Source organism: Peromyscus maniculatus, chromosome 17 (assembly GCF_049852395.1).
Source record: "Peromyscus maniculatus bairdii isolate BWxNUB_F1_BW_parent chromosome 17, HU_Pman_BW_mat_3.1, whole genome shotgun sequence".
NCBI lineage: Eukaryota > Metazoa > Chordata > Mammalia > Rodentia > Cricetidae > Peromyscus > Peromyscus maniculatus.
In genome coordinates this window covers 41057308-41075730 of record NC_134868.1, presented here as the reverse complement: position 1 = coordinate 41075730, position 18423 = coordinate 41057308, and the positions used below count along the sequence as shown (strand labels likewise).

The 18423-nt window shown below is 40.8% G+C and overlaps 1 protein-coding gene across 8 annotated transcripts in view; it reads right to left on the bottom strand.

Moving 5' to 3' along the window:
• Nrg1 (neuregulin 1) overlaps nucleotides 1–18423 on the bottom strand; it is a 200576-nt gene that overhangs the window by 150346 nt on the left and 31807 nt on the right. For all 8 annotated transcript variants that reach the window (XM_042262915.2, XM_015992777.3, XM_015992783.3 and 5 more), the window contains exon 2: nucleotides 7590–7767. In XM_042262915.2, coding sequence (XP_042118849.1) covers nucleotides 7590–7767 — 178 coding nt within the window. The remainder of the gene's footprint in view (nucleotides 1–7589; nucleotides 7768–18423) is intronic.

Genomic DNA, 18423 nt, shown 5'->3' with positions numbered 1-18423 from the left:
TGGCCTGTGATTTAAGCTATCCCTGGGTTACAAAGGTTCGGAACCACTAGGATTGGCTCAGTGTTTGCAAAGTGGGGAGCTTATGTGTTTGAAGTAGGGGCGGGGGGCTGCTCAGACTAGCCCAGGCTGTCCCCAAAACACATGACAACAAGGATAGCTCAAATTCATGGCAAACCTCCTGCCTTGGTCTTCCAGGCAATGGGATTATAGGTATGAGCCACCACTCTGGGCTTGCAAAGACTGCTAAAGCATTGCTCTATATTCTAATGTGGCGCCTGGGAGTCATGCCCTGTGGAGAGGACAATGGGGAGAAAAAAGGGCAGGAAGAGAAGATGGCAGCATTTGTGGTGGCCATCATGCTTTGCTATTTTCTCCATACTTTGTGGTCTTTTTGCCACATGGTATTAATCATCAGGTAGAAAGTATGGTTTCAAATTTCATGCCTCCTCTTCTCCTCCAGCCTAGTAGATGGTATCAACCAAAATCCCACATACACGCCTCTCAGTCTTCTACCCTTGTACCTCTGACAGGTCATAACTTGCCCCCACTTAGAGTGCCCCGTGTTTCTACCTTAATGATCTTACTTCAAAGGCCATCTTAAGTGGCAAGCCCTTTGTTAAGATTCTCATGATCAAACCATGCAAAAGGTCATGGGTCTTATCTAGATCTTTGCCATCACTGCTGCCCTCTCCCGTGAACCCTTTTTACTACGGTTCTCTCACTACACCTCCTGTCCAGCCCCAGCACATACACTTCAGAGCAGGCAGTCTAATTTAAAACTGCTGGTGTCCTTACAACGGCACACCGCACTGTGACGCTCCTGGACCATCCTCAGGCAATACTGGATACGTGTACGAATGGATCAAAGAAGTATCTGGATGCTGCTGCTTGTGCCATCACAGGCCCTAACAGAAGGCAGGAAGTGAGATGCAGTGTGAAAGGGTCAGTGACAGTTTTAGAAGGGGCAGACCCTGGACAGCCATGGCCAGGTCAACTTGTTAGCTGGGAAGTTACCTCTACTAGCTGTAACTCCCAACAAAGCAACAGTAAAACTTACCAGAGGGAGGAGGGTCTTAGAGTGTAATGATAACAAACAGATTTTATTCAAAAACTTTGGGAAACATTAAAGCCCCCACTCAAGTTCCTCAGAACCTTTAATATAACTAACAGACTCTGAATGTCCAGTGAAACAAAATATATCATTTAGCTTCTCTCCACTTACTTTACCAATTCTTTTTCTTTCACATAGCACATCTATTCACACTTTTGGAAAATAACGTTCACAGAAGTTGTCAGAAAGATTTACTAGTAGTAGCCTTGTTTATCTAAGTAATGGAACCAAACAGCCAGGACTATTTAAGGAATAGCCATGCATTAACCACAGAGGCTATGCAAAGAAAACCTTCCCTAAAATATCTCTGAAAACCAAATGGGCCAGGTTCACAGCAAACATCATGACAAGTAGATATTCAGGGTTAATAATATATAACAGCCCCCAAAATTATCAAAATGCAACAGTATTAGAATATCACTCAGCTCTTTTGACACCATGCCAGGCTTTGGGATATTTAAATATCTATTTTCTAATGGATTATCAGCTTCAGATATACTTGATGTATCTGTGATAGGTTTGCTTCATGGTAGATGGTTTTAAAGAAGAGAAACACGAGCATAAACACTATAATAAGATTTTTCAGCTGAAAATACCATCAAAGTTTTCTGAAAGAATTTTGCTCTCTGATCGTGAAATAATAGATAGTAACAACAAATTATGATGAAAACTAAAAAATATCCTGATCTTCAATATCAGAGGAGGAGCAAATGCTGAATATAAAAAAAAAATAGAGACTTTTAATGTCAAGACCCAGAATTTGGAAGTCAAGCAATTTGAGCAATATTCCAAGAATGTACAGCAACTAAGAAGCCCAAATCTTCCCAATTTATAAATCTAGAAACAATCCTATACTCGTATATAAGGACCTCTTTCTTGACCCTGCACAATTTAATATTTTAACCATTGAACTGGACTGAACTATAAGAAACAGGGTAATTAAATTTCCAGTTGGCATAATCTTTAAAGGATAGTTCTAAAATCTAAATTCTCCTAATAGGCCTGGCCCCTGCTTCCTGGAATACAAACTCAAGTAATATAATCAAATGCTATGATGGACAGAGGGATTGGGGGTAGGGAGGTGGGGTACTAGTCTGTGTCTAAAAAAATTTTTTTTTCACTAATCAACGGAATAGGGGTTTTCTTTACATAACTGCTTCTTGGTAGTTTCATACAAGACTCTAAGGTGCATTCCCAGGCTTGGCGTCACACTTGGCCATGCAATCCCTGTGGCAGAGGCCGCCCCTGGGAATCCAGGACAGAACATCAATGGTCCAAGACCAAGATTCAGCTTAATTAAGATGTGTGTAACAGATACAACCAGATTCCAAAAACAGTGTAGAAATGTACAAGGGGCAAGAGAGGCATCAATTACAATGCACAGAGAAAAGAGGGCTTTTAAGTAGCCCTTCTTTTAACATCAGCCTTTTAAAGAAGCTATATTGTAAAACTGAGAAAAAGAAAGAAAAATGCATTTACTCGTGGCTTAAACTAATGTTAAAGCAGAATACAAAATCAAATTGGCTCGGAGTACAAGTACATTTGGAACAGTCTGGACACAGCTGGAACACTGGAATATATTTTTGAGTGACAGCTGATGAAAAAACCATTAACTAGAGGACTTTAGAAGAAAGTGATTACCACTGGAGAGTCTAGACACCCTAACAAGAGAAAGAATTCGGGGCTGGAGAGGTGGTTCAGCGGTTGAGAGCACTGGCTGCTCTTCCAGAGGTCCCGGGTTCAATTCCCAGCACCCACATGGCAGCTCACAACTGTCTGTAACTCCAGTTCCAGGGGATTCAACACCTTTACACAGGCATGCATTCAGACAAAACACTGATGCACATAAAATAAAATAAAATAAAATAAAATAAAATAAAATAAAATAAAATAAAATAAAATAAAATAGAAAGTACAAAGACTTAAGCAATGTGGAATCGGAGCACCCTATACCTGCTGTGGTTCCTTTAGAAAAAAAGAAAAAAAAAAAAAGAAAAAAAAAAAAAAAAAAAAAGAGAAAGAATTCTATTAAAGAAACAGTCCCACAAGCACACACCCATGAATGGGGTGTGATGACTTTTAAACGCATCACTAGGCTGCTGCTACCTGGAAAAAGAAGTGAAATGGGACTGGCCAAGTATCCTATGAAAATGGAGCCTCAGAGAGAAAAAGAAGAGGGGAAAATACAAGGTGGTCTTACATGGGAGAGTCTTGGAAATCCAGAGCCAGATAAGAAATCTATGAAAGAGTTAGTTTTTCTTCATCGCTAAGACTCCAGACTGGAGAGCCATTTGCCAAGCATGCTCTTACAAGGTCTCCATGTGTGCAGCCCATGAGTGTGAGGATGTATGGGTGTGCTTGTATGTGCATGTATGCATGTCTTCAATTCTGCTTCAGGTGTCAACCTGCTCTCTGTGAGAAGGAGGCAGAAGGAGAAGAGGAACTTCTTAGACAGCAGAACCATATGGAATGTCCACATAAACCATACAAAATGACCACTTGTGATATAGGGAAATGGGGATTCCTTACATACCATTCCGTGGCTTGCCAAAGTACTTCTGCATCTAAGAAAAGGACTATACATAACCTTTTCTGATACAGAGCTCCTCATCTAAAATGTGGCCACTGAAAAACAACAGACTATCCTTTCATTCATTCATTCATTCATTCATTCATCTCTCTATATGCGGAAGTATACACACATCCATGTGTAGAAGTCAGAGGACAACCTGCAGGAGCTGGTTCTGTCCTTCTATGTTTATATGGGTTCTAGGGGTTGACCACAGGTCACCAGGCTTGGTGACAAGCACCTTTATCATGCTGAGCCATCTCACCAACCCCAAAGTAGGTATCTGTAAAATCTTCAAAAGGTTTTCAATTAAACAAGACTACTTCCAGATCAAATTAAAATATGAGCTGAAATGAAAAGCTGAAGAAAAACTAGGGTTATATAAACATGTATGAAAACCAACAAGAAATAGAAGCTTGCCTTTCACAAAGCTGATCCAGAACAGATATTTCACTGAGGCCAATTTGACAGGCCCAAAGCCTTCAACTAGTTTTCATGATCCAAATCATCCAGCAGGCCCAGACAACAAGAAGAGAGGGATAAACAGACAGACAACACGGAGTGGTTCCCACTTCTTTTAATTGGTCCCACACGTGGCTTATCAAATAAAACAAACAAAGGCTTAAATGTGAATTCAAACTCATAGGAAGAACATGCAGGAAAGCTGCTCCTTAAGAAGAGGCGGGGTCCAAGAGGGAAATGAGTTTCCACAAAGACAGAAATTGCCTATTGGTATAAAATCTTTTCATAACACAAAGGGATTAAAAGGAAATTTTGGCTGCCATGTACAATCTAAATAATAAAAGAGGGAAAAGGCCTAGACTAATGACCGAAAGAGTCAACATTTGATTTAAACAGACACCCAGGGAAATCCTACACTTCAAATTAAAATTCACCTCTGCTTAGCTGTTCACAGCCAAAGATTAAGTTTAAGCCACGTGACCAGTAAACCAACACAACATATTCCTAGTCTCGGGATTTATGTAGCAAAAAGTATTATGTGTATTTGAATATGAAAAGTAACAAGAGGTTTTACTGATAGCCTGAGCTGATACTAATACCTGTATTCTGATTTCATAAAATAAATTCACAAGTACTAGTGATATTAGCGTGAACATTGGAGTCAGAACTATTTAAATTATAGGTTTATTTATTAACATTACAACCTATAGAAAGAAACTTATGTTAAGTTTAACCTCAAGAGGGTGACTGTTTTTTTAAACAGTGTAATAATATTCACCCTATTTCTTTATAAGATAAATAGAATAATAGAGCATTTTGCTAATGTTAAAGTTAGATTTTTGTTGGCTACTCCAAAATCTGACAACACTAATCTTGCAGAGCTTTAGAAATGAAAAATCTCCTGATGGTGAAAACCGATGAGCCGATCTACTAAGCGGCCGCCTACTCTACACAAAGCATGTCTTATTTTTAGCTCAAATATATAAACTTCTTTTGTGCCAAGAGTAATTTAGAGTCACACAGCTTGAATAAATTTCTCCCCATTTGCTGCTTTGCGGCGAGGCTGGAGTTAAAGTGAAATAATTTCTGAACACTGGCCATTCTGATGTGGTGGGAATTATATTAGTATGTAGACAGTGCTCAAAGCTGTCTGGACCTATGCAGCCAATATGAAAATGCCTTCCTGAATGCTAATGGTACGTTATATGTTATCCCAGCCAGACAACTGAATAAGCCTTTCAGTGTACACGTGTCCTCTTCAGAAACATACTCATGTTAGTCTTCTCACATTTTTTTCTTTCTTTCACCTTATTTTCCCAACTTTACTTACTTCTTTCCACAAATGAGATAGAGCATACGTGCTCTTCAAAAAGTTTCTCCTCCCCTTCAGCCCACATCAACCTGTCCGAGTACCGGCTCCAATGGTGTGTTTCTGCACACAGTCCGGAATTCTCATGTTGCATTAGGACTAAATTGAATCATCTCTATACAATCATAGGACTGCCTATGCACAAAAATGAGGCCTGCTACCTCTTTGATTCGGCTACACCTGCTGTGGGATGGTCTGTATGTCAAATTGCTCTGATTGGTCAATAAATAAAACACTGATTGGCCAGTGGCCAGGCAGGAAGTATAGGAGGGACTAACAGAGAGAAGAACAGAGAAAACAGGAAGGCGGAGGGAGTCACTGCCAGCCACCACCATACAAGCAGTATGTGAAGATGCCGGTAAGCCACGAGCCACATGGCAAGGTATAGATTTATGGAAATGGATTAATTTAAGCTACAAGAACAGTTATCAAGAAGCCTGCCATGGCCATACAATTTGTAAGCAATATAAGTCTCTGTGTTTACTTGGTTGGGTCTGAGCGGCTGTGGGACTGGCGGGTGACAGAGATTTGTCCTGACTATGGGCAAGGCAGGAAAACTCTAGCTACATACACCCCTTGCATAAAGCCCCTCACAAACTCTTATGTATTTCTGCTATCACTGGGCCGGCTCTCAGCTACAAATGAGAAGTTGCCTAGCATGTACATGTGACTTAATTTGCCTAGTTGATGAGATCCGAACAAACAGCAAAACCTGTTCAATCCAGTATCTACAAGTCTTTCTTTTGTCTTAACCTCCATTAAAAATCATGCTTATCTTTTCAAATCTTCCACTGTTTCTCCTCCCTCCCGCATGATTCCTACTTTCAAAGACAGTATGGCATAAGATATCAAAACTAGATAAACAAATCTATGTTCAACCTGAGTTCTTTGCAAGTTCCATGACTCTAGGTAAAATGTTATATAATACATTTGACCCTCAATTTTTCTTTTTCTTTTTTTTTAAATTTGTCTCTAGATGTGATTGGGCTACGGAGCACCGCTAGTCTCAAACATGGTGATCTTGCTGCCTTGGCCTTCCAAGTCTGGGATTACAGATGTGCACCAGGCTTGACATCCAGTTTTCCAGTCTACAAAATCAGTTATCACATGCCAACAGCTCAACTGCTCTTACTGTACACTGGATACTGTTGTTGTTTCTAAGTAACGTTACATTAGAAGGGTGCCTTGGCTCTTTACAGTATTATCTGTACCACCTGCTGCAGAATGCGATACCCACCCACCCCCTTTCTCACACTTTATATTTCCAAACCATCAGATCTTGCTGACATGATCAATAACAATGGTAAGTGGTGTAACTAATAAAGCCATGAGAACCAGGAAAAAAAAAATCTCTAATTACTGTCATCAGGGTAATTAGTTTGATAACATTCAATTACATTCACATTAGAATCAGCTTGCTCATGAGTGTGTGACAGTTTTTTGGTAGACAGCTTATGAAATCAGAAAGAAGAAAGGGTTTTTTTTCTGATGTTGCTTTTGTTATAAAACCTGGGTCTTCAGAGGAGTCTTCTGAGATTTCAGTGAATAAAACCTCTCAGAGCTGAGAACCACATTAAAGGTGTCATGTCGATTAATGAATTGCTCAGAAGAAAGAAAATATGTAACGGGTTATTATCTTCCCTGATTTCCTCAAAATGTATTTTAATCCTTGTGGAATTCTTTTTTTTTTTTAAATGTGCATTGGTGTTTTGCCTGCATGTATGTCTGTGTGAGAGTGTTGGGTCCCCTAGAACTGGAGTTGTAAGCTGCTATGTGGGTGCTGGGAATTTTGGCTGCCACTAATTCCATCTTCCTCCTTCCCTCCCAGCCCCATCTGACTTCCTACCGCTTGCTCGTCAGCTCCCCATTGCTGCACCCAAAAGTTGTAAGAATCTTAAACTCCTAAGTTCTTTCCTACTTGATATGACAACCTCTGGCGACTACATAATCAAAACTCTTCCCATTCAGCATATATCACGCTTTGCAGTAAATTCAATACCAGGGTCTGTATACTTTTCTGTCCTGTGTGAGCCTATTACTGCTGGCACAGATTCTGTTACTAAAGGCACGTGACTTACCCTGGCTTTTTCTGAATCTTGATGTTTTGTGGTTTATTTTTCTTGTTCAGCTCACTCCCATTCTTAAACCATTTGAATCTGAGTGCCGAGTATTCCGAACTGGTTTCACACCGAAGCACCAGCTTGGAACCTGCAGCTGACTCCTGGCTTTTCATCTCTTTCAGTCGGGGAGGCAAGGCTGAAAAGCAGAAGGGAGAAGAAGAAAACACGGTGATCATCCGGCCTTTCAAAAGGAAACATGTTAACATTGAACGAGCTTGATCAGAACCCATTACCAAAAGTTTTAGTAACCAAGGCAAAATAATAATAATAATAATAATAATAATAATAATAATAATAATACATTTAAATGAGTAGACCAAAATGGACCCCAACTAGGAGAAAAATAAACTCATCACAGAGAAGGGGAGGGTGGCTGAATGATAAACTCCTTCCTAAAACATCTCAGTAGCTACATCATTGGTTGAACAAAAGCAGTGTGCTAAGGCTGGGATGGGACCAGGCTTTGTCTTTAGAGCTGCATGGCCCCACATCACACATTCACATAACCCTAGGAAGGCACTGGGAGCATCATGCCCATTTACCAGTTGGAAACTGATTTCAGAGTAAATGCTGTTAAGTCTATTTTTTCTTTCCTCTTGGTTGTGACATTTGTAGAAAGTAGAATCAAACTCGTCTCATTAAGCATCACAGGTACCCCACCCCCAAATCAAAGAAACACCGTCCCTTTGTGTAAGACACCAGTCCTTTGGCAACATCACCCCTGACTAGGCCTGCACTTGCTATCTCAGAGATATTGACTGACCACACCAGATGACCACCATTGCCATGTCCTGGATACTGCATGAACTTAGCATTTCTGAATCTTCAGAACAGAAGCTGTGAATAGCTAAATTCTGCTACTTTACATTATCCCGCAAAGGAAAGATATCATTTTTGATTTATACAAAACTGCCCACGTGCTAGAATGTGTACGGACAAAATCATACAGTGACAAGTAAGTAATAAAGCCACACAAATATGAAACCCGACTACCAAGAAGCTGAGTGGTAGGTATATGTGGTGGCTTGTCATTTTGTGTCTACGAGGTATATTTGATTTTTATATTAAAATATTTCCAATTAAAGAATAAACAGATGGCTTTTCACCCCCTCACACACACAAATTTATTTAATGATCAACCATGACAGAACCAGAGACCTCAGCAGCTCATAGTTTCCGCTGAGTCTCGAAAAGGCCAGCGACAAAGTCTACTTTTCTGCTCAGTTCAGGATTTAACAGGAAATCCCAGAAAAGAAACTCAAGTAAATGAGACTGTACCTCACTGGCCCAGTGCATAATCATTCTGGGTGAGGACCCAGAGTTCAGGGACACAATCAAGGTCGCCTTACACATGAGGAGAAAGTGGATACCCTGCCCACTCAGGCTATTTGTTTTTCTACAGCTCTGCGCTTATGAGGCAAGCCCCAAAACTGTCAGAAGTGAGCGCAGGAATTAAAAGCCCAAACCTTTGAATGCTGCAGTCTCTTAGCAGGACCCCTGTAGATACACACCACCCTCACTTATATGGGGGCTGATAGTGCTGCAGGAAACTACAGAGGCAGGCACAGGAGCAGGTTAGAGGACTCAGCTGCTCCTGACTTTCCAAATCTGACGATTATGACTGTTTTTGTTTTCCTACCCTCGGCTACTTTTTCTTGACAGCACCAAAGTGAGGCTTGCTTTCTGAACAAATTCCACAGGACTTTTGCTTTTGAGATATGGCTCGCGGTTCCACTTTGGAAGTTTTTAAAAACACTAAATTTTAATATATCTGACAAGCGCCTATATTTATCTCCATTAGCTCCTTAAGATCATTTATAATTTTCCGAGTCTGCTGAAAGGTTTAGAAGAAACAAACAGGGAGAGCCAAATGGCATCAGAGGGACCGGCTTGTATATATTAAGTAAAATAAATTGCTGCACGTACGCACAAACTAAGAGAACGAGTGTGTGCTTTACAGCTGCATTTTAAATTAAAGTTGAAACTCCACCAGCAAAATTCTCAAGATCTGGTCCCTTGCTTCAATAAACAAAATTCCCTATATAGTTCGAGATACTTAAAACTCAGCAAGTCTGTGGTCCCTCTTCTACCACTCCAGGCATTGGTTCATAGATTCTGAACCCAGGTCCGAACACAACTATAAGACTGTTGTCTCTCATTTGCATAAATATTTTCTCACAAAACAAGAGTCTCATTCTCTCCCTCCCTTCCTTTTATCCTTCTCTCTCACATCCCTTTTCTTCAACTCCTCCCCCTTCATTTATTTATTTATTTCTTCACAGCCTTGATATCAAACACACAAAAACAGATCAATTCAATAAGGGCTAGTCTATAAAGTTGTTCTAAGCCTTAAAAAAAAAGTCAATGTCATGAATGACAAGAGAGGACTGTGAAGCTGACCTAGACATGAGTAATTGTGGAGAAGGGCAGCTAGGAGGGACATTAGTGGAACTCCTGGGGGAAATCCAAGTAAAAATAACGTGTGAGAGTTGAGTTTCTCTGCTGCAATTGCTGCACTGTGGTCGAGCAAAAGAATCTTGTTCTTAGAAGGTGTCTGTGGACATCTTAGGGGAAATCAGCCAGAAATAGATGCAAATACCTACACAAAAGAACATACGCATTTCATCTGGTCTTTCTGACATGAAATGAAAGGCTCCGCCTTTCAGTACATAGGAGTTTCTTTTGCCCTGCAGTGCTGGGGATGAACCCAGGCCACACATGTGCTATGAAACCATGCTACCACTGAACTGCATCCCCAGCAGGTAAACACCTGAAGGACCTTTCCTTTTTGAGGCATGGTCTTCCTCTGTGGTCCAAGCCGACCTGGAACTCAGCATCCCCCATCCACTAGGATTACAAGCACACTGACCTTTCATTACTTACTAACTCCTCATTTGATGACTTGGGTAAGTTTGCAATTGTGAATTTTGCAACAACAACAACAAAAAATCATTGATGCCATTTAATTCTGAGAAGTGTTACACTGAAATTGTCCTGTGGGTCAATGTCATAACCTTAACGTTGGGGCTAATCCTATTAGGTCCCTTGGTGAAAAGAAACACTGTCTATATCTTTCCTGTCCTTACCAAATGGTCCCTAAGGGCACACATACCTCCCCTTAAGAGAAGGTACATAATGTACAAAGACAAAGGCCTGCAGATATATGGTCTTAAAAATGTCTGCTTCCCCAGCTGACCCGGATGTATAAACATGTATCTGTGAGAACACCACTTGCAACTACCTTGAGTTTCTCCCTGAGTTCCAAACCCCACAAAGAGAAAAGGTCCTATCTGCTCTCTCATTTTACATTCCTAAATAGTCTAACTGTCCTATGTGACACGGACGATCTTTAAGACATAAGGACTTCCACTTTGTCGAGGGTCTCACTTCTTAAGGAACCGAATAAAAAACATCTATAGTGTAAATGGGGAAGCAGCATCCCAGACTCCCAGCGGAGCCATGAACTCACATACCTGACCCACTGGTATTTTGCTAGTGGTAACCACTAGAAGAGTAGCCAATGAACATCTTTCTCATACCTGCCAGCGCCCAAATTCAAGTACATACAGGACATCAAGACAATAAGTCCTTCCTTATAATTTCAAATCAACTGCCTTGAATATTCCTCAGATTTTTCATAAAACTACAAAGCAATATTTGAACCCAGATGGTTTTGTATGATTCCTCATTCATCCATAGGAACAATTTTCAGTGGAATAAATTTTGCCAGAGATTATTAAAATAGTCTCTCTCAGACATGTAGTTTATTCAAATGATATAACCCTGCTTATTTCATTAAAAAAAACTAAACAAGGGTTGAAGAGATGGTTTGGTAGTTAAGAACAATTGCTGCTTTTGCAGAGGACCCTGGTTTGGTTTCTAGTACTGACACAACTAACTATCTGTAAGTAACTCCAGTTCCAGGGGACCTGATGCCATCCTCTGACATCTGAGAGCAGTGTGCACACATGGTGTGTACATACATGGTGTGCATACAAATATGCAGGCAAAACACTCAACCACATGAAATAAAATACATCTAAAAATAATTGGAAACTCTAAATTACTCCATCAACTACTTTTTAATACATGGGCACAAACTACAAGCCTAGGAGTGGAGGCTACACTTGGAATCAATATCTTTAACTAAATACTTAAATTTTGAAACGAAAAAAACAAAAACAAAACAAAAACCTTGCATTTCAATTCTTTTTTTTTTTTTTTTTGACAGGGTTTCTCTGTGTAGCTTTGTGCCTTTCCTGGATCTCGCTCTGTAGACCAGGCTGGCCTCGAACTCACAAAGATCCGTCTGGCTCTGCCTCCCGAGTGCTGGGATTAAAGGTGTGTAAATGGCCTGTTAATTTAAAGGTGGTTGAAGGCAAACTCAATGTCAAGTTTTTTTGTTTATTTTGTTTTATTTGGTTTTTTGTTGTTGTTGTTTTGTTTTTGTTTTTTTAATTTGGGTGTCCAGAGCATCCTAGGCATGATATAGCTGGGTCTGGTCTGCTACAGCTCATAATTGTGCTTTGTAAGTGTTCCTAAGAAGGCAACGGTCCCACACTCTGAAATGATCTAATGACAGAGCAGGTTTTAAGCAGACTCTTTCAACATTTCTTTCTTCCTAAACTTGATTAACATTGCATGAACATATCCACACCCTTAGAAATGCACTGACAGAGACTAATGGTCAAGCAAATAGAAAGTTCTAAGACATTACCAACTCTAACTCAATGTAAGCAGGTTTTCTAAGCATATTAAGTCCCCTTCTCCTTTTCCATTTTCTATAATTGATATGTCACACACTGGGGAAAAAATGGTAACAGCCATCCAAAATACTTAGTTTTCTTCTTGATCATAGGAAACTATAAGGGAATATGTTCATTATTCCAATAATTTAATTGGTAATTAAATATTCATGGTAGAGGCAAAATGAATTAGCAAAAAGAACCATTCATCTTTTTGTTCTCAATCTTCCTTCAATACAATTCCTCACTCATATTGTGGTGAGCCCCCAACCATAAAATTATTTTCACTGCTACTTCATAATTGTAATTTTACTACTGTTATGCATTGTAAGGCAAATATCTATGTTTTCTGATGGTCTTAGGTGATCGCTGTGAAAGGGTCATTCAATCCCCTCCCCCAAAGGGTCGAGACCCACAGATTGAGAACTGCTGATCTAAGGGGCCTTTTTTCAGCCTTCCTCTGCACTTCTCCGATCTACTCACTGCTGCTGCTGCTTCAAGGAGCACCCTGTGCTGTTAAGGGCAGGAAAAGTTAACATGTATATGTGAGATACACCACTGCACATGACTCCGTTCGACAAAGGATCTGACTGTCAAGAATTAGCTCATGTCATTGTGTTCCAGGTTTGTGCAGTTGATCTGAAGATCCTCCATATGCCAACCAAATTAAATAGGAAACCTGAAAAAAATATTATCAAATAGCAATGGTGCTTTGGTTGTAGTCCCAGGAAAACTGTCCCTGCATAAAACCTTTACAAAGCCTGTCCCTATGTAGGGGTGTGTGTGTGTGTGTGTGTGTGTGTGTGTGTGTGTGTGTGTGTGTGTGTAAACCTAAGTGTGAGGGTTAGAAGATGATGAGTATAGTGCTTATCACACAAGCATGGAAACATTGAGTTGGGAAACACCCACATAAAAAGGCAAGTACATTGGCGCATACCTGTAATCCCATACTGGAGAGGAGAATACAGTTGACTACGTGGCCAGCTCTAGGCTAGCCAAATTGGTGAGTTTCAGGTTCACCAAGACCATGTCTCAAAAACCCGAGTGGGAAGACATTAGATACTCACCCCGGCCCTCCACAGGCGTGCATGCACATGTGTGCAAACATGCACATGAGTGCAAACATGCACATGAAATATATGCACATACAAAGAATAAGAACAGAAATAAGAGGGGAGAGGAGCAGGAGGAGGAATCAGGAAGACACTGGGAAGGAGGAGACCACGAGAACACATCTAACTTCTCAAAAGAGTGTATCAGTTGGGATGAAGGAGCTCTTTGGCAATGTTTTATGTTTTGGGTACTCTATGGGACCCAGGCTCGAATACTGTACTGTTACACACCACTCATAAAATGTGAAGCCAAATGGAAGATGATGAAGTCTATTCTCTTTTACTTTGAGTTCCTTTTGTTCTTCTGAACTTCCCGTATGTGGTCATCACATTAGAGTGAGATGCCCTGCCTCAGCAAAGACCCTTGTCTTGAACTTTCCACAAATGTATCTCAGCATCCCTCAGACTCAGCTCACTGTGCACAAACTACCCCCATGCTGCAAGAGCACCCACATGCTACCTTCATCCCTCTGCCTTCAGGTCTCAGATGCTCCTCCCCATCAGCCAACCCCATTCTACATGGCTTTCATCTACTCCCTGTCTCCCTCCTGAAATGAACGTCACTGTCACATGTCCCCAAATGCAGCATTTGTGTCCCTTTCCTCTGAGCAGTCCTGGTTCAGACAGCACAGAGGTGGATATTTACTATGTCCACCTGCGGGTGAGCAAATGGCCACTTGTTCTCGCCCGTGTGGGGCTTCTGAAGAACCATGCACATTCCTCTACATTGTGGCACCTTTGCCAGGCTTGAAGTTCATGGAAAAGGAGGGGGAAAGGATGGTAGAGAATTAGGAAAGGTCATTTCAATTTCATTTCGTAGCAACTACAATCATCTTTAAATTACTCTAATGAACTATAAAAGCCAAATCACTTTTCCGTATACACCTAGAAGAGGCTTGCAACACTGTAAATTTCTCCAAGGAAAAAAGTGCATGCAAATTTATAGGTAAGGGCAAGTTTTCAGACTCAAAATTGATGTTATGTTTGTTGCAATTAGTCATCCTTCTTTTCTCTACAGTTCAAAGCCATGGTGCACTGTGTCACCAACCTGGGATTAGAGGTGTGTACCATCCTACTCACCTCCCAACCGGAGCTGCTTAAAACACTCATCTCCTCTCAGTAGTTCACTTGAAGTAAATGCATAAAGATACTATTATAGTGTTCTCCAAAGCAACAGGACGGTGTTACAATAAGTTCCATTTAGTCTCTTCAACACTATATCCCCTCAGCATGGTAACCGCTAATTAAACATCTGCTATGTGCCAGGCTCTGGTCTAAGAGCTTTGTACTCATTATCTCTTGTTATATAACAATCCCAGGGCTCAAGTGTTATTATGCTTACACCAAATATGCAGATGAAGAAATGGAAACAGAGAAAAAGAGTTACTTGCCTGGCATCACACAGCTGGCATTATGGAGAGAGGCCCTGAACACACAAACCTGAGGGGAGAGCCCTTCTTTTCAATGACCAAGCCAGAAACGGTCCTTTGCAATTTTTCTTCCTATCTTATGATGAAAATGTCCTCAAGATTGAACTAAATTATCTCTTAATAGTGAGTATGTTTTCCAAAAAAAAAAAAAGAAAATCTGGGCTATAGCAAGTGGTAGATCAGTTCTGTACTCATGCAAAAGACAGTCTGGGAGAAAAGCATGATATGTAAAATTGCTGCATTTTCTGAGCAACCTTGATGATTTATGGGAAAATAAAAGAAAGCAGAATACTTGAACTTGCTATGATAAAAAAGATAAACACTTTAGGCTCCGTGGCTGTCCATCTGTCACACAGACCACATGCCACAGGGGTCGAGGAGCTCTGTCTTGTGCTGGTGTTCACTGAAATGCGATAACCCCTCCATGAGGACACAGTAACAAAGGGGTTCTAACAGATTACTGTCATTCTGTCAAGGTGTAAAGGCAACACGCCCTGACAACGGAGTGCTGGATTAAGTCGTGGCCCGGTTGCCAACAGCTTGGCGCTCGAGTGTTCAACAGGCCTGGCTAATTAGTGCTGTGGCCACAGCTGCCCCCAATTAGAGACCGACCCTCTCACTCAGCTCAACAGAGACATCCCGCGGGCTCCATGACAGGCCAGCCCCTCGGTGTGCATGTGCCAAAAAGCTGTTTACCTGAGGGTGCCTAGCGAATTTCTGGCGATGTGAGCTTATACATTCTAACTTTTCTGAGGTCAGAAGTCAGTTTTCCTCCCTTCTTTGTAATACAGACCTGTGACATCACGGAAAATAAGTGCCAATCAAATAGAAAACTGACATAGATAGAAGAATTGACATACTTGTTTTTCCCTGTTCTTGTAATTGCTTTCTTATTTTCCGTCTCCCCCTCCCCCTCCTCTTTTCTTTCCAAGTTCTAACACACCGGTCACTTGAAGAGCCAGGTAAGCATGGCTTCATCATGCTAAGACTTATCTCTAGATTCACTTCGTCACATTACCATGACTTTGAGGTGCTAATTTTTGCCTTTTTAGCCATTTTTTTCCTTTGTTCAAATTGAATGACATTTAGTTAATTGATGTCACTAAAATATTCTTTTTACCCTTGAAAGAGGGAATTTATTTTCATCTTCTAAACTGAGGCTTTCTGGGGATGTTTAAAGGTTGTTTGGCTCGCCCCATTACCGACAGTCTTTGGACAACTGAACAAAGGCACCCTTATCACTTGACTTCTGCCCCATGGGAAAGGCCAGAAGGAGAAAGTTTCATATCTTCAGATTCTTAGGGATGGGTATTTGTTGGAGAGGTGGTAATTACTTAAAAGAGCATTACGACATTTAAAAGGGAGGGCAGTCAATTTAAAAGAATAAGCCAAAGGTGGTAGAGTCCTCAAGGACAAGAGTGAAAAGCCACCAGGGTCCTTTAAGTCATGAAGACTCCCAAAGAGCCAAGGCATTTTTTTATAGAGTCACAGGACACTGTAATTCATAGAAAACTTTTGACGTACAAGGCAAATAGCTTTAGGATTAAAAAAAAAGGAAATGAAGCTTTGCATAATAAGTATAACTTGGAAAATGCTTATTCTGGGAGGCTATATGGGAAAGTGACTCAGGGAGCAGCATATGGGGGGGATGTGGTGTGGAAAAATCAAAAACTCAGGCTTTGGGAGCCAGCCAGGCATACCAGGTTTCAGTTCTTCATTTCCCCACTGAACACTCTATGACTGGACAGGTTTTCTCGATGGAGCCTTATCCTGTCGATCTGTAAAGTGGGTTTTTACTTCACAGTGGCCAAGGAGAACCAAGGTACCATGTCCTGCTTTGAATGGGATGTTTCCAGCACGTGGTAAGCACGGGAGAGGAAGTTTGGCTTCTTCCGGAAGCCATAGGGCTAGTGTGATACAAAGCTCATCCTGTCAACATGAAGCCCCGAGTCCCATCCCCGGTACCATGCAGAAAGGGAACTAGCACATTTGTAGAGGATGGGGAGAACGGACGGCCTGTGAGCTTCCTCTACTAGAATTTTAGATAGAGACTTCAGGTTTAGATGCTTACAGCTGCATTCAGACAGGGCGACTTTCACCAGGAGTGGCCGACCCTGGGAGTCTCCAGGTGGCATTTCGTGGACTACTATGACTTGGTCTGCTGTTCAGAGAGGAGTTTTCTACATCATCTCATTTCAGTGCTAAAAGGTGGTGAGATGTAAATAAGGTCTACCGTTTGGCCAATAGACCTGTAACTTCCTTTGAGCAATATAATAGGATTATAGAGCATTAAAGGAACTGTCTTATCTTTGTAACCTGTCTATAAATCTAAAATGATTTTCCCCAGAACTCATGGTGACTAAGTTCAATTTTACAGTAAGCATCTCTGTCCTGTGTTCCCATAAAACCATTATTATTCCATTTAATTCAGTGCTTGCTATCATTATAGGTTTTTGTTCCAAGGGGACAAAAAGCTTACTCTTTTGTCATCTACAATATCGTTTTATCCTTTGTAACTAGCACAGTAATGTTTGCTTAGTGCTAGAATAAATAAGCCATGTTTCACTGTGTCTCAAAAACTCTATAGCTAACAAGCTGCTAATTTCCTTCTAATGCACAGGGTATATATAAAATATACTGGGGCTGGGCAGTGGTGGTGCATGCCTTTAATCCCAGCACTCGAGAGGCAGAGCCAGGTGGATCTCTGTGAGTTCGAGGCCAGCCTGGGCTACCAAGTGAGTTCCAGGAAAGGTGCAAAGCTACACAGAGAAACCCTGTCTCGAAAAACCAAATATATATACTGGATTTATTGCATCTATCCTTACCTTTCCTATTCATGACATATTAACTCTATATACTCTGTTCTTAGCATAAGACATTGGAATGTTCTCTGTTGACCTATAAGGCCTCCTTCTGGCCTGTGCCTAGCATCCAGATCCTAGCTCATTCAAATCAGTAACTTCATTTTCTTAGACATTTCATGATTTCCAATCACTATGCACATGTTATTGTGAGCTCTTCTGGACTTACCACCACTTTCTGTCCTTGACATGCAGATATAAACAAGACTAACATGGTCCCCAGTATCATGAAACTTCCATCCTAGTTATGGAAAAACAGATAAAGAACCCACTAACTGATTACACTGTAATCTGATTTATGAAATAAATCTTTCATCAGCACAATCTGAAAGCATGAGAGTTATAGTTGGGTGGCTATGTTTATCCAGCTTCATCGTGAAGCTTTCTTTTCTCTTCAAATTGATCCTGAAAGTCGATCATTAAATCTATATACAATCAACTAATTATTAAGTAGTTAGATCCTGCTACATTGATGTAAAGTCACTTTGAAAGCCTACAGTAACATTTCTTTGGTAAATTTTAGCAATTTATGAAGCTTTCTAAACTAATATAAGGTTTTTAAGTAACAGCCTTCTTGGAGCTGAGACCAAAGAAAGATCACTTCATTTCTGTGGCAGGCAGAATAATGACCCGCAAAGATGCTT